Raw genomic sequence first — 16977 nt, 5'->3', positions numbered from 1 at the left:
GCATTGTATGAAAATCAGGGAATTAATTTAGAAACTTATCAAACTAAAATTGTAAGAGGAAACATAATAGGGGCAGAGTGATGAAGATGCATAAAGAAAACATGACACATTCACAAGTGTTGTAAAAGTTTTTACTGAATTCTGTTGTAATTTTGACCAAGTTTGGCTACACAACTCCATTTCTTCAAATTCAGCAGTTATTTGATTTCATTAAATGCACAAAAACAGACAAAACAAAACGGCTTCTACATGACACTGACCTACATGAATACAGTTTATTGAAAGAAGCATCCAGTTCATCTGCCGATTTGTCTCTCCTGTTATTCATTAATGCATCGGTAGATGCAGAATAAAGTATCTGCCAAACATCTATTCCAAATATGAGCTCATGGGAGATTTATTAAAACTAGATTTTTGTAAATTGCTTGTAGATTTTCAGTTTTGGCATGAAAACAAATACGACAATGTAAAGATACAGCATCACAAGTAAAAGTCATCCATTCAAAATCCTCCTTATGTAAAAGTACAGAAAATTGTGTCTAAAGTATGAAAAATCAAATCTGAGAGGTCATGAGAGGATTAGTGGAAGAGGGGAGAAGAAAAAAAGTGCTGGTACACAAATCTGTTTCCAGGTTTTGTAATCAGTTTGAAATATTGGATAATTTGACCTCTTTAAGGCTAAAACAGCTATTTGAATGACAGCATCTAAAAAGTTTTATGGGATAAATGTCTCCTTTTGTGGAAACAGGATAAGGAGCCCAAACAATTCACTGCTTTTCATTAGGGGTTACAAGACAAAAAGGCATTTTTAATTAATCTTAATCTGAAAACAAATTAGTAACCACAGCTGTCAGACAATATTTTCATCTGAAATGTTGTGAAGTTGAAGTATAAAGTATTAGAAAATTAAATACCTTACAGATTGCACTTGATTAAATCTACATATTTACTTTCCAGCACATCCAGTTTGTAGAAATGTTCAATGTAAATGTTTGACTTCGGAAATTTCGATATCATTCTGCGATAAAAGTAGACATCGGTTAGATAACAAAATTGAGTCTAAAGACGTAACTCGCTGCTGGATAATATGCAAAGAATAACGTTTGATTTATCCCCACAGGAAGCGTAAATGTATGTGACATGGATGCCTCATGGTATGTGAGCGAATGCAGAAGTCACATGAAAGTTGATCATTCCGCTTGTCGACCTGAACATGAACGCACCATTCCAACGCGATGTACCCGCCCATCTGGGGGTCACCTGATGCCTAAACGTCGTTTTTATTTGGTCCTTGCCACCTGTCAATCACAAACTCACCACGTGGTTGATAATAACATGGGTGGGCTCGAGGGGGCGGTGGTGGACTGTCAGCAATTATTTGAAAATATGCTGTCACGCATGGATGAAGTTAAGTAATGATTCATCTCACTTGCTCAAACATTAAATTGCGCTTTAGGAAAACAGCGTCAGTAACGTTATAACAAAACCGGAGCTCGACGGGTGACCTTTGGTTTTCGTCGCCGTGTCGGTCTGAGAGACCCGGGGAGGAGCAGTTAGACAGACGTTAGCAAGTTTAGCTTAGTAACTGTAGCCATCAGGAAGAAGTGTCACCGCCTGCACCAGCTCTCTCTACAGGGACGCGGAGAGCCAGTCTGTGGTCATGGCTGCTCTGGGGAACTCGGGGGCCTCTTCCAGTCCCATGGTGATCCTGGCGCCCAAGACTAAAACGAAAAAGAAACACTTTGTGCAGCAGAAGGTGAAGGTGTTTCGAGCTAGCGACCCCGTCCTGAGTGTCTTCATGTGGGGCGTCAATCACTCGGTGAGTCAGTGGAAGCTAGCGTTGAATGCTAACGTTAACGCTGTGAGTAACCGTATTGTGTCAGTGCCATGTAATGTTAGCTAGCTCAGTTAGCAGGAGCGTTAGCAAGTGAGTCAGACTGCCAGCTGGTCTCAGCACCGAAGTCTGTGACCCGTCAGATTCAGCGAGTCCAGAGGGACATCTGTCGGAAACAAACCGATGCTTCAACCAAATATCCACAGGTGGAGCGCTGCTGACCTGCAGTCAGACTTATACACATCTGTCCACCTGTTTCTGCTACACACCTGTCTAGATATACAACCAGATCGGAACATTACAGCTATTAAAATGCTATTACATTACTGTGAATGTACCGTATTTGATAAAAGCCATGAAAGTCCAGTCAGGGGCCAATGTGAGTAAATCTTTGCAGACTTTGCAGAAATTTGTTATCATTTCATTGAATCTGATGGTAGAAAGAATGCAGCACAACAAGTGTAACGGCTTCTCACGTTACACGTGTCAGGTGTATGTAAATTTAGACAGGATCTGCAGTGAATTTTGAGAATTTGCTGCTTTTTCTTGTCATAGATGATAATAGAGGGTGATTAATCGATTAGTTATCACTATTAAATTAATAATTTTGAGTAATTTTTGAAGAATTCCTTAATTCCAGAGTTTAACTCACCTCCTCTTTGAAGATAAACTGAATATGTTTGGGTTGTGGACAAATCAAGACATTTAAGGACAACATATTGGGCTTTGGGAAACACCGATTGACATTTTTCACCCTTTTCTGACATTTTCGAGATCAAACAACCAATCGATCAGTAGAGAAAATAACCAACATAACCGACTATGAAAGTAATTGTTAGTTTCAGTCGTCGATCGTAGTAAATGAAATACAAAGTTTTTGGACTGTTGGGTCAAAGCAAGACAAGTTTTGATAACGTCACCGTGGGAACAAGGATGTTGTGATGGACATTTTTCATTGAGACCAGAGTTCAATACGACAAATTATTGATGTTTAATTTGTTCCATCTACAAACCTCAAAGATACTCAATTTATAATGATATAAAACAGAGAAAATAAGATTTAACGAGGATGATGAACATTGGAGAAGCTGGAATCAGAGATAAACTATTAATAGATAGATACAAGGTTGCAGATGAAATTTCCTATTTTATACTTCAGTGGGCTCTGTTATTGTCTCAATCACTTTCCTTCTTTCAGATCAACGATCTGAACCAGGTGCCTGTTCCCGTCATGCTGCTGCCTGATGACTTTAAAGCCAACACCAAGATCAAAGTCAACAACCACCTCTTCAACAAGTAAGATGCTAAAATAAGTGCACAGTCAAGCGGGATTGGTTGAAATGTAAACAAACAAGACATACAAAAATCTACCAGCCTTTCAGATGCTTTCAAAAAGCTGGTTCCTGAAAGATAAAATCAGCGGCAGTTAGCTCTCGTCGTGTCGAACTTGTAGAAGAACATAAACCGGTGACACAGTCCTGAAGTTTAGCAGATGTTTGGTTCTTTAAGAATTTGTCAAAGAGTACGTGAAACATCTGTTTCAACATCTGCTGCATCTGTTGCAGAGAAAATCTTCCAGGACATTTCAAGTTCAAAGAATACTGTCCTCAGGTCTTCCGAAATCTGAGGGAACGGTTTGGTATTGAGGATCTGGACTATCAGGTATGTGCGCTGTTGTACCAATCAGTGTACAGAGACTATTCTGCATCTGATGTCACTTTGTTGGCTGGCAGTTTCTAAACACAAAGGGATGTTTCCAGAAGTGCTAATGTCCTTTACTGGTGATGACCACGATCTCTACACTTACCCATGTACTCTGGTTTTCTTCTTCTCTAGGTTTCGTTGACCCGCAGCCCCCCAATGAGGAGTGTAGATGACCAGGGTGAGGGTCTTCTCCTCAACTCCTACGACCGTACGCTGGTCATCAAGCAGATCTCCAGCGAGGATGTTGCAGATATGCACAACATCCTGTCTGAGTATCACCAGGTAAGATCTGGGTGGTTACAGCAAATCACAGCGCAACTAAAAAGTGTTTGTCTGTCTGTACTCTGTCTGTGGGACTCAGTCTCAACCCGTTGGTTCCTACTGCGGACGTAAATCTTTAAAATGATTAAAGGATTGAATTAATTTTATTAAGTTTTGGTTTTTGTACAATGTCTACATTGTAAAAATTGAGTTATTACAACATGCACCAAAATATAAGGTAGATGATGGCTGGCTACATTTAGTCTTTAGTCAGTACGGTCCTGTAAACTGTGATGACAATAGTTACACAATATGTGCACCTGCTAAAGTTGACAGTACTGCTGTGGCTAGCTAACTCTGTCTCTTAGTTTATGTGTGTTGACGAGGCTTTATCTGGTCACGAGAGGTGACGGGAGTCATGGGAGTCGCTGGAAAGGTCTGCAGATTCTACTGTGTTCAGTCTGTCCCTGCCTGCTGGGCAACTAACGCTAACCAGCAGATGCTGGGCTGATGACAAGAAACACAAACCACAGGAGCAGAGGGGTTAGCGAGCAGAGTTTACTGCCCCATCTCTGCTGCAACTGATTTTTAATACTAATTCCATAGCTGGAGTTTTTGGGATATGGGATAACTTGTATCTTATTTAATGTGTGTAAAGATGACAGCCATGAAGGTGGTTCAGGTATTGCTCATGAAGTCCTAAAAAGATGTGATGTTTCAATCATGTCTTCGTGCAGGGAGGAAACAATCCATTAAAAATGTGAGTCGTCGTAAAGATTATATTTGTTGGCCACATCACCCTGCCCTGGTTTCATTGGTAAAAAAGGTTACATTTCTTAACAGGACTCATTAGGAGTAAACAAAGCATCTGTTGGAGTTACCTGATGCCCCAAAATTCAGGACAGTCCTGAATTATGAGCCTTGTCCTGAATCCTGAATCCTGTCCTGTATGTCCTGAAAATTAGACAATACCCAAGTTTTGATTAGTTACGGCCTAGTCAAGGATAAAACACGGATCATTGTGAAACATTGTGTTTCACAGAAGGGCACTGCTCTGGCTCTCCATTGCCTACAGCAGGGACTGCAGGGAAGCCTTTTGAAATTTATAAGTCCGTCACCTGCATGAATTTATTTTTCAGCAGTGTGCAAACGTGCTGCAGGCAGCTGCACAGACAGATGTGACAGATACACGAACCTGATGACAGACACCTGACTTCATGAATCAAAATGATTGATTTTAACTTTCATCTGTTTCACTGATGACACTGAATGTAACGGACCGCAGCCAACATCAGCTCCCCTGTTCTGAATTTCACCCATTCTCACCTGGTCCTTCTAGTTGGGGACTATTTTCAACTGCAGATTAAACTGCATTTGGTCCTTTAGTAAGTATTTGGGGCAGCAGGACAGTTTATCTGGGATTGAGTCTAAATAAACTGCATAATTTAAATTTTTAATTTTTGATTGGAGCTCAATGGCACAGAAGAATAAGATACATCAGGCTTTAGACAGCCCACGTTAGAAGGAAGAACGCAAATATAGAATATCACCAGACGTGTCCTTCAGCATTTACACATGACTTGGATTTTAATTTGAATTCAGTTTTTCTTATCTTAGTTTGTCCTGTGCGTTGCACTACGGGCGTGCAGGCTACTCTGTGACTAGATGAATTATCTACCTTGTTCACAGCAGATCAGCTGCACAGATGAGTGCAACATAATGCACGCAGTTATTTTTTACTGTGTATCATTAATTTCCCCTGCATATTGTTTTCCTTTTTTCACCGGTTCTGGTGAATAATGCATGTTTGGCACTTTCGTGGCACAGAATAGTCGTGTAATCAGTAATCAGAGTCTCTTTCAGATTCTTGCTCTCTAACCTTGGCTGAAAACAAATACCTCGGTTGACTACAGATGCCAGCATGTTGTACGGATTGTGTTTACATGCACCTGAACACAAAGCAGCTACCTGCAGATGTGGTCAGACAGATCCGATCACCTTGCGTTAACATGCGTTTCTCCTTCTCTGGATACAGATCGCATGTGTAAATGGTGTCTGAACCTCCCCACGAGCATGTCTGAATCTCTGCCCTCCATCACACACAGAGCCAGGATCATTCGCCTCCTGTCTGCTTTACTGAACTGTGTATAAGGCTTCACATCTCTGGCGCTGTGTCCTACTTACAATATTTTCTCTTTAACCTTTGTTTGGACCTTTTGTAGCTAAAACTCCTGAGAGCTTTTGTCACAGAGTTCCTAAAATGAGCACTTCCTGGGGTGAGGGAAGTTGACCCAAATATGACTATTTTTAGATTAAATGTCTTGCCGGGAGCAGCAAAGTGGTGCAGCGAGTAGGAAGACGTGTACATATTCAACTTGAGGACGGCAAACATCTGTCCTGCCGACGTGTCCTTGAGCAAGACCCTCAGTGTGTCTGTAAGGTGCCTGTCTCAAACAGGACCTGACTGCTGACCCCCCCCTGCGGGGAAACTCATCAGCAGCAGCACGACTGAGCGCCGGGGAGAGAACAAACGCTCTGTTATACGATCGCTGGTTTATTAAAGATATTCAAATGCTCATATCAGCACATCTACGCTCATGTAAATAGTAGATAGCATTTGTAGGAGAGATACGAGCGAGGTGACATACTTTCACCTCTAGTTTGTTTCTTTCTATTAGCTTTTATTTCACATTTGCTGCCGGGCCTGAGTCGCGTGGATACTTCAGAACTGGGTCTCACATCAGGCTAAACACACCACTGAGTAAACTTTTGGCTGCTTTGAGCTCTTATTGGAATGTGCAGCCTGTGGTTACGCCGCCTACATAGAACTGGGAGGGAGACGAGGAAAATGGCAGCTCTGTTTCAGCGTGTTTTTTAGTTCACTTTGCGCTGAATGAACTCATTGTTACCGGAGCTCCTGCGTTGGCATTGCACAGTTTGCTACTTTCATCGTGGCAGTTTGCAGGTTGCAGTTCATTGTATCATGTAGTTTCAGGGGTGCGTGTTTGGTATGCTGAACAGCTGCTTTGTATCAACCAAACGAAATACAGAAGCACTCCGTATACCTTTGTTTTTCTGCTTAATCATCTCTGAGTATTGGGATGCTGTACTAAAGCAGTTGGGCTGACTTTGCTGTAAAAGGCTTTATCGTTGTTGTGCTTTTGGCTTTTTGGTGTTATTTGGATGAATTCTCAGAACGCTCACGAGGAGGTTTTGTGTTTTTTGGCAGCTGTAGGGATTTTGTCTTGAGGTCTTGAGACCAGCTTTTCAAACAGTTTCTGTTGTTTTTGTGCTTCAGAATTGTACGACAGCCTCTAAAGGCTAAATCAGTCATTTTTTAACCACAATCGTCACTTTATCAATGCTGGATGGAAACTCGTCATCTTATGTCAAATGAAGACATTCATAACATTGAGCTGTTTAGTTGTTTAGTGCTCATCTATGTATTAAGCTTTCAAAGCAGAGTACATGTATCACAGTATGTCATTTTATACCAGTATTACAGATGAAATGCATCCTCCTGCAGGTAAATTGAAAAATCATTTATAGATAAACAGATGGAAGTTCTTGCACTATACTGCAGCGTTGCCCTTTGCTAAAGCTCCTAAAGGAATAACTTCCTCAGTCAAAACATTCACAAATAAATATGGTGCAGTTTAGATTTAGTCATAGGCAGACTGTGTCTGTGCAGGACTGAAGACGCCATTTGTTATGTTGGTTTATACTGTTGTCATTCAGTTTGGTGTAGAGCTGCAATGATTAGTTGATTAATCAATTTAATGGATCTACAGAAGACTAATCATCAGTTAGTTTGATAATGGATTAATCATTCAAGCTTCCAGCTTCTCATTCGTAGGATTTGCTGCTTTTCTCTGTTTTGTGTGACGGTGAACTGAATATCTGATTCAGACAAAACTAACATTTATTATTTATTGATGATAAATTGATTAATTGAGAAAATAATTGGTTAGTTGTAGCCCTCGTTTGGTGAAGTGCAGATCCCCATGTTGACTAAATGTACTGATCACTGTTGCCTGTGGAGACCTGGTGTGGACTGTGTCTCCTCTGGTACCCATGTCGTCGCCCACCACAGCTTTTCACCTGTCAGACACACTCAGGTGCCCCTGGTGCAGCGACAAACATGATCCTGGCTGTTCCCGAAGCACTCGAGCTGGGGACAGAACCCGGCTCTCTGCACCAGGAGGGTTAATGATTAAAATAATGATGCACAGAACAAAAACATTGTTAAGACATGCAGAGTGATTTCTTTTAACATCCCGCTCAGCGTGTTTCAGGGGACACTGAACGAGGTCAGTCTATTTTAACTGACTGCTGCGAGTGCTGAGCACGGCTAACAGCCCAACCTGGATTGATTCAGTAATTGCTTTACATTCAAAGTGACCTTTGAAATGGGCCAATATTAGCCTCCATGCCTTTAGGACTGTTTTATACTCGTACTGTATTTTTACTATTTGTACGTTTAACAAAATTCCTCTTTCTGCACCTGCCATGCAAATTCAGTGCTGTTTCCTCTCTGCAGCACATAGTGAAGTGTCACGGCAGCACCCTGCTGCCACAGTTCCTGGGTATGTACCGGGTGAGCGTGGACAACGAGGAGACCTATCTGATCGTCATGAGGAACATGTTCAGCCACAGACTGGTGGTACACAGGAAGTACGACCTGAAGGTGAGGAGGAACTGCACGGCAAACAGTCCGACCTTTAATCACACATCCTACTTGTCATCGCTGTGATGTGGAAGTCCTGCAGAAATGAGTTTTCTCGAACACAGCCCCGAGATGCACAGGAAATGACGACCTGCTAATTCACACCTTCTGCAGACCTGAAGTGGCTTAATATCCTGTTTAAGATGAGATAAGAGGAGATCTCAAGAGGAGAAATTCAGACGTTGCAGCAGCACAAGGACAGAAATAAGAACAAATAATGGAGAAAGTAAAAAAAATACATTTATATGAAATAATAGAAATAAACTATACAAAAGCAAATTAACTCAAAATTACAAGGTGCATGTGATTAGGTGGTGTTACTAGTAGCAGTAAAGCGAGTGTGGTATATTTCCAACATCTCTTATCTGTTTTATTAGTATTGTTCTTCTTATCTTTATTGTTGGGTGTTATTTTATATATTTTAATTGTCTGATTTTATTATGATGACAGCTGCGGCCGGAGGCGGTATGTTTTCAGGTTGTCGACCCGTTTCACTCTTGTGAGCGATATCTCAAGAACGCCTCGAGGGAATTTCTTCAAATTTGGCCCAAACTTTCACTCAAGGATGAACTGATGAGATTTTAATTGTCAAAGGTCACTGTGACCTCACAAAACATGTTTTTGACCCTAAGTCTTTTTCTATTCTTATCTATCTTATAACTCAAGGATTCATAACATTAAATGTGACAAAATTAAATGATGACATTTTAAATCCAAAAGGTCAAATTAGGGATGCACGATAACTGTTTTTTAAAACCGATACCGATAACCGATAACTCGTCGGGCTTCTATGTCATCCTGAAGAAAGATACATGATCCCTTACTTAGACTTATCTATGTAAACAAACTGAAAAAAGGGCAGTCCATAGTGAGTCAAGCACCGTCATGTCCATGATTAGATCTTCAATAACCTGAGCCCGTGGGTCATCTTTGGCAAATTTCTTGGATTTTTCGAAAGCCTCGCCGATGTGTGTCAGTCCTGGTGGCTTCTTTACGTCTGCCTTGCTAACGTTAGCGTCTTTAGCAGGCCGGCCGTCCTCATATGCTTTCCAAACCGTCAAAGCGGTTGTTATGTTTCAGGTGACTGACCAGGTTTGAAGTATTAAAGCTTGTGCAATTTCTCCCTCCTCGTGGAACTCGCTTGGAACATTTGTTACGAATAACCAGCGAACAATCTTCTTCGGAAACTTTGAAGAAGTCTGAACTCTGTTTTCATAAGCTCGCTGTGCCGCATGCTGCATTCAAGGTGTAACGTACATTCCCCCGTTCCCTCGTTTGCCAGTCGTTCTTTCTGCCTATTTAAGTTCATGTTTCTATTCCTTATGTGTAACATGTGAAAAAATGCTGCGAATGTTAATTGAAGTCAGCAACTACCAAAATTATGACCGAGTTAACGAGTTGTTTTCTTGCATGAGGAGGTATTCTTGATTTTTCCCAGTGACAAAGAGTTTTTCTGATCATGCCAATGTCACTTGAATTCAGCATTCACTGCAGGCCATTCGGGTCTCATAGTGGGAGCGAGGTACCGCTGTGCTGACAAAAACACAAATGTTATCGGGGCTGTTCGTCATGATATCGGAGTTATCGGAATGACGTCATAACTATCGGCCCGTTAACTATCGTGCACCCCTAGGTCAAATACATATATGTATGTATGTATGCATATAATGATATGAGTAAGTGATGATACTTAGTGTTTGTCTCTATTAATCTAGAAATAAGTAGTAGTATATAATGTATTAAAACATATAATTCAGTCCAACAGGGAGACGGCACAGTCGTGTTGGCTGTCCTGAGTCAGTCAGTGTATTTATAACGGTTTGTTCTTGCAGGGATCTCTGGTGGCTCGTGAAGCAAGTGACAAAGAACGGGTAAAAGAAACATCTTGCCTTCTGCCCATTTCACGTCATTATGTGCGAGCTCTCTGCTCCGTATCCCACGTGTCCTGCTAAAGATGGATTTTGTTCTTAAAGGGAAAAGAGCTTCCGACCTTCAAGGACATGGACTTCAGGAACAACATGCAGAAGGTTTATGTGACCGAGGAGCAGAAGGAGAAGTTCATGGAGAAAGTCAACAGAGACGTGGAGGTAGATTACACGTTGTCGTTGTGCAGCTCTGCCACACAGTGGCAGCATCACCTCAGTGAGGCGCCACTCCTGTGATGCCATTTTGGCAGCAGGAGGATGGATGTGGAATACATTTAGGAGTGAAGGAGGTAAATTTAGACATTACAGCATAAAATGATTAAAAGATCAATAGTTTAACTGGGAACTACTTTGATAATTCTTTAAGATAAATACCAATAAAATGTGAATATTCCAGAATCAGAAAGTTTTGTCCGTCACAAGGCAACGCAAATTTGTCTTTTACGTGCCTTACAGACGTCCTCACAGAACACAAACATGCAGAACGCCAAGAGTTGCTCGTCAGGAGTCGCTCATTTGTGGTTTTCTTTGTCTTCTGTGATCGTGAACTGAATATTTGAAGACATCACTATGGGCTCAGGGAGCATTTTTTTACTGTCTGATGACATTTCAGTCAAGAAGCACGATAAAATAAAGGCTCGTTGCAGCCCGAACGTAAACCAGAGCATGTTCTCATGTCATAGTTTTAGACTGCACATGTTGATTAATCTGCGATTTGGTCTGTCAAAAGTTAATAAATGATTTTGAAAAATAAAAAAAACTCAGATATTCAGTTTACTACTGCAGTAGTCATTATAGAAGCTGGGAGCAGCTGGTTAGTTTTGCTTAAGAAATGACTAAAACTATTACTTCATTCTCAAAAATTGTTGCCAATTAATTTTCTGTCATCAGTTAATCATCTGTTGTTCACGCAGTTTAAATCAGTAAACCTGTTGGAAAAAGCTTGTTAACTAATGGCTCGCTCCCTTTTTCCTAGTTTCTGGTGCGGCTGAAGATCATGGACTACAGCCTGCTGCTCGGCATCCACGACGTGGGTCGGGCCGAACGGGAGGAGGAGGAGGGCGAGGAGGTCTCCAACGAAGAAGAACCGGAGGCGGAGAACGGCCTGGCACCGGGCGCTACGGCGGGCTCTTATGGCACCTCTCCAGAGGGAATCGCTGGCTACATGTCCGCCTGCAAACCTCTGGGGCCCGGGGAGTTCGACCCCTACGTGGACGTGTACGCCGTCGGGAGCTGTGCAGGTGAGGTCAACATAACGCCCATCAAGACACTAAACTGTGATGTTTGGCAAGAGGAGGAAGATATTCTAAATCCCCAGAGAGTGAATTCCATTGACACCACGTGATCCTCCTCATCATATGGGGTCCCAGTTGTCATAACTGTATTTGTACAGCACCTTTCATACAAAAGTTGCAGCTCAAAGTGCTTTACGAGAGAGAAATGACAGGCACCAAGTGAGTGTTTTACATAGAAAAGACAGAATGGACAAAAATACAGATAAAACATATTAATGGAAAGTAGAACCCACTTAAAGACAAAACTGCAGAATAATGAAATATAGGTAAAACTAGATTACACTGAAAGCATAAAATGAAGTAAAATACAAGAGGCAGAGCACAGACGTTTCTGGCCTGTATCAGGAAGTCGGAGCTCGTTAAAGTGGAGAGATCAGTTTTTTAGCTTTCTTTTGAAAATATTGAGCGAGCCACTTCCTGATATCTGCAGCGGTTTGTTCCAGAGCTTTGGGCCGTCATGGACAAAGGCTGCATCCCCAATTTTCTTTCGACTGTTGCTGGAAACCTCCAGTAGACCAGCAGCAGGTGATCACAGCGTTCTCAAGGGCAGATAATAAACGAGGGAGTTGACGATGTAGCTCGGTCCAAGTCCATTTAGAGCTTTGTGTACAAGGAAGAGGATCTTAAAATCTTAAAAAGGAAGCCAGTGCAGAGCAGCTGAAGCTGGACTAGTGCGCTCTCTCCTCTTGGTTCTGGTTCATGGTCGAGCTGCAGAGTTTTGCAGAGATCCATCACGCCTCTACACACTTGAAAGAGCTGTTACGCGGATCATGTGACATTACAACCGTTGCTAAGCGACACAGCTCCTGGTATAAGGCATTGTACATTTTCACCTTTCCATTTTTTCTGAGCACTTCGTCAGCGCTGGCTTAAAAGTTTAAACATACTATTTTTGAAAAGTAGAAGAATGCTGTGTGTTGTCGAGCGGAAACGATTCATTGATGGTCAGAAAATTAATTTGATTTTTGTTTGATTTACAACTGTTTCCTGAAACCTGAGGTGACTTTTCTCTGTTTTATATCTCTGTAAATTGCATATGTTCCTGACATTCGTCGTTTTATAGAGAGTCATTTAATCATAAACTGCAAAGTACTCGAGGTAGTTAGTCATTGAGCCGTTTGTTTTAAATGTTCCTCTGAAGTCTTTTTCATATGTCCATGTGTTTTAACTTCAGCCCTTCTCTCATCATCTGGAAAATACAACCCTGTCAACGCAGGCTTGGTAACATAACCCTGGTTGTCCTTTGTCTTTCATCTCAGGAGCCCCTCAGAGGGAGGTCTACTTCATGGGCCTGATTGACGTACTTACTCAGTACGACACGAAGAAGAAAGCCGCTCATGCGGCAAAAACTGTCAAACACGGGGTGAGTTGCACAGGCGAGGAAGGAAGGAGGTGGAGGGCCGCGGTCGGGTGGTTGAAAACACTGAGTTGTAACTGCGGGGGGGGGGGGCAGACGTTCGATGTTTGCTCTCACGTCATGTCATGAAGTGCACGTTGTGTGCAGATGATGCTGATGTCCTGTTTTTGCTCTTTGTCTCCGTCTCCTCTGTCTCTCTCACAGGCCGGTGCTGAGATCTCCACGGTCCACCCCGAACAGTACGCCAAACGATTTCGCGACTTCATCGCCAACATTTTTGCGTAACGCTCGGCTCTGAACACTGCCATTAGTTCATCCAACCGAGAGCTCGAAGTCTATTTTACCATTGACCAAAAATAGTTTGCGCACACAGATCATTATTTAAACGTAGTGATCTGAGGTGAGACTATTTACGTTGTAGCAATATAATGTACTACTTCTGATGCATCTATTTATTTTTAAGATTTAAGGAGCATTTCTTCTACATGTTAAGCACTGTTAACAGAATAACTCAGTAAAGTACATGGAAACAAACTGCTGTTGATCAGTGTTCAGAGTGTTAGATCACATCAGTGCAAGATCAAATAATATTTTTCACTTTTTTTTTCTGGCTCCCCAAACATGAACTGAACTGAGGAGGAAGAGTTTGAAATTTTGGGGCGCTTATTTGCTTTCTTTCCAAAAGTCAGATGGGAGGCATCACTCTGTTAAAGGCGTGTGCGTCTGTTAAAGTCTCCGTTTTGTTCAGCTCTTGCACGCAATGGTGTCACACTGTGCCACCGATGAACAGGTGGTAACATGCTGAGATACGCAGCAATACACCAACAAGAGCAGCGAAGAAGACCGCATGCTAGTGAACATGGATGGTTCTCAAACTGGGGGACGAGCAGCTGTAACTCTAACTCCATAGAGCCACTGCAGGGGGACGAGCACAGGAAAATACAGACCAGAGTGTCCCGACGCTATCATACCTACCACAGCTTTAAAATAGAAAGCTATAGGTGTACCAGCAGAACGTTTAGCATGCATTCTGTCCAAAAGTAACACAATCCACCTGCCAGCACCTCTGAAGACAGCAGTGTGTGGTTTGAGAGGTTTTGTGCACAACGCTTCAATTTAGCATTTTGCTTTTTGCATGGATTAAACAAATGAGATGTTAATTAGTGAGCTTCAGAGGTTCTCGTGGGTGGATTTTGTTACATTTGGACAGAGTAAGGCCAGCTGTCTGCCCCTGCTTCAAGTCTTTATGCTAAGATAAGCTAACCAGCTACTGGTAGCATTGTATTAGACTCTCGGTAAGACGGCAAGTAAGCGTGTTTCCAAAAATGTCAAACTTTTCCTTAAATCTTAGAATAATGAATAATCTGTACTGGAGATGGGTGTTTAAAAATAATGCCAGTAGACTCTGCACTTGAGATATTGTTTATCTATTGAAGCAGGCTATTTGAATGTTTAGAGTGCCAAATGTGTGGGATCAAAGCTTTATCCTAGCAGGATTTGCACTTTGCATACAATTAAGTCAACTCTGTTGTGACAGAGCAGTTAAACGAACCAGTTTGAATGGATCAAATCCCGTTTTCCACCAAAGTCTCGAGTGGATTACAAAGAAAATGTGCAGAACAGCCTTTTCAATTGCAGTGGTGAATGTGTGGTATTTAAAAAGAAAGCATGTTGTGTTATTTAGCCTGTAAACTGTTCTGGCAGCCCTGCGTGTCTCAGTTTCCACAGCCTGTAAAGAGAATGTGGGGTGGCTGACCCTCACCCACAGCGCTGGGCTCACATTCACGAAGGGACCTGTCCAACTTTCAGGATCAGTCCTGCCTTTTTAATGAAAGACCTCACGAGACGTAATTCAACATCAAAACAGTAAAAATGAGCCCATCCATTATTATTCTGGACTTTCTCCTTTTTCAACATGTAATGTTTTGTGCATTAAGATGGCAAACGTGCGCTATGTGAATCATTGTGATAGGATAAGATATAGAAAAATATCGCAATAGAACTAGAAACTCTTGTCTGTGTATTGTAATGATGTTTAAGATTTAGGGTACTGTGTAAAACATTGACAATAACACTACATTTCACTCCAGTAGCTAATGCAGTTAGCCTTAACACAGTGGTATGATACAGCTTTCCAAGACACTGACAAGGCAGCGTAGATACAGAACACTCTGTATGATGCCTCATCTACTCAATGATTGCACATGTTGTATTTTTGCAAATCAGCTTTTGGACCAAAATATATTTTCCAGAGAACTTCTGAAAAGTGTTTGACTCATTATTATCCGGAAGATGTCTGTGAGAGAATCTGTGCATTTGCAGAAACATTTGACCTGCAGAGAAACCGCAGACAGATGAGACGGCCGGCCACGTGAGCGCCATGGCTGCAGGGACAATAGTCAGCCCACCGTCTCGGTTCACACAGAAATATCTGAAAGTTGGATGGACGGATTACCAAAATTTGGTACAATGATTCTTTCCTTCAGGATGAATTCTGATCACTTTGGTTGTTTGGTTGGCAGCTAAACCTTCAGTGTTCATTATGTAAATATGAATATATCAGTCAGTCCACACTTAAGTGCAGATATATCAAAAAGGATGACAGTCTTCACCAGAATCTCCTCTCTCACTCATCTGCAAGCTCGTACGCCTGAGCTTCTTTAAGAACAGCAAGTTCAACCAATTTAACTTATCCAAATGTGATGGCATGGCTTTAAATGTGTCAGAAGTTTTGGGATGGTCCTGCAAATAACCAACATCAGATGACGGTTCCCACTCAGCTTCCTCCGCCAGAAGAAGAAAGGAAGCTGTCGTGACAACACTGACAAAGACCAGAACTGAGCTGCAGCAGATTGATGTGGTTTGGAGTTCTGCTCCTGCACAGAGAGCACGCTCAGAAACTCATTTTAAAAGTGTCCAAAAGAAATGATGCAGGATGTGATGAATGTTGTGATGTTGAACACGTGATCACCATCCAAATGATCAGCAAGGAGCGTGTCCACCTCCTCGACTGGAAACTTAGGGCCAAGAGCCAGTCCACCAGAGACCAAACCCCACACCAGGTTCTCTTTGTGAGTTGGAACAAAGAGGGGAAGCAAATCCATCCCTCTCATAACAGCAGTGTCACCAGTATCAGTAGCACAGGAAGAAGACACACACGAGTCTGAAGAGGCCGGGTCTCGCAAAAAGCTAACTGCAGACCAGAGAGATAGAAGAGATGAATGCTGAATCATCAGATTTGTTGCTCGCAGAACTGGTTCAGTCCAAGTTTGACGTTCAGCCCTGAGAGAGGACTACTCCAAACCGGCCTGATTAGATTTTCCTGAGTGAGCAGGAGGAAAAGACCGACGACCACGGTCACCTGCTCGCATCTCTGCAAACACTAATCTGCCAAAGCAGCTTCATGAAGAGCGAACCTGACATTTATAAAGGTGGAAATTCTGCCAGGCAGGCAGTTCAAGTTGTCAAACGTCAATAAACCGAACAACTCTTCAACTGTCTTTGAAGCACCATCGATTCAACCGGGCCTCGAATTCACCTCCGAATTCAACGAGAGTCCGTGAATCCAGTGTCCTCACACTCCCAAAGGCAATCATCAGCCGAACCTCCCAAACCAGGACAGGCGGACAAATACAAGTCCTTCATTAACTGAGTGGGCGAGCCACCAAGAGGCTGCTTGTTCAAAATGGAACGAATTATTAAATTAAAGATTAAAGTTATTGACAAAACAAATCCATGAGACGAGCACCATCAGTCACCTCAGTGATGAGAGCCCGGCTGAGCTGAAAGGAGCATAAACATGAAGATGTTTCCTGCTGAAGGACCAATCAGAGCAACTAAACCAGGAGAGCATGTGGCGGCAGCGAGACGGCGGG

At 42.2% G+C, this 16977-nt stretch overlaps 1 protein-coding gene across 1 annotated transcript; it reads left to right on the top strand.

The window, feature by feature from the left end:
• Positions 1-1338: 1338 nt before the first annotated feature.
• On the top strand, positions 1339-15362 carry pip4k2ca (phosphatidylinositol-5-phosphate 4-kinase, type II, gamma a). Its single transcript, XM_041945300.1, has 10 exons — positions 1339-1819; positions 3033-3130; positions 3400-3496; positions 3671-3820; positions 8340-8486; positions 10358-10396; positions 10499-10612; positions 11427-11691; positions 13005-13108; positions 13307-15362. The coding sequence occupies exons 1-10, from the start codon at positions 1661-1663 to the stop codon at positions 13385-13387; spliced, it is 1254 nt and encodes a 417-aa protein (XP_041801234.1). The 5' UTR covers positions 1339-1660; the 3' UTR covers positions 13388-15362.
• Positions 15363-16977: the final 1615 nt, after the last annotated feature.

The sequence above is a fragment of the Chelmon rostratus genome, chromosome 10 (genome assembly GCF_017976325.1).
Source record: "Chelmon rostratus isolate fCheRos1 chromosome 10, fCheRos1.pri, whole genome shotgun sequence".
NCBI classification, from domain to species: Eukaryota; Metazoa; Chordata; class Actinopteri; order Chaetodontiformes; family Chaetodontidae; genus Chelmon; species Chelmon rostratus.
Note: the sequence above shows the minus strand (reverse complement) of the source record. Positions and strands in the feature narration are given on the sequence as shown.

Bases quoted from the DNA above. Each gene is read 5' to 3' on its own strand.
- pip4k2ca (XM_041945300.1), top strand. From the start codon at position 1,661: ATGGCTGCTCTGGGGAACTCGGGGGCCTCTTCCAGTCCCATGGTGATC. The intron at 10,397-10,498 runs GTAAAAGAAACA...TTGTTCTTAAAG, and splicing joins AAGCAAGTGACAAAGAACGG to GGAAAAGAGCTTCCGACCTT. The intron at 13,109-13,306 runs GTGAGTTGCACA...TCTCTCTCACAG, and splicing joins CAAAAACTGTCAAACACGGG to GCCGGTGCTGAGATCTCCAC.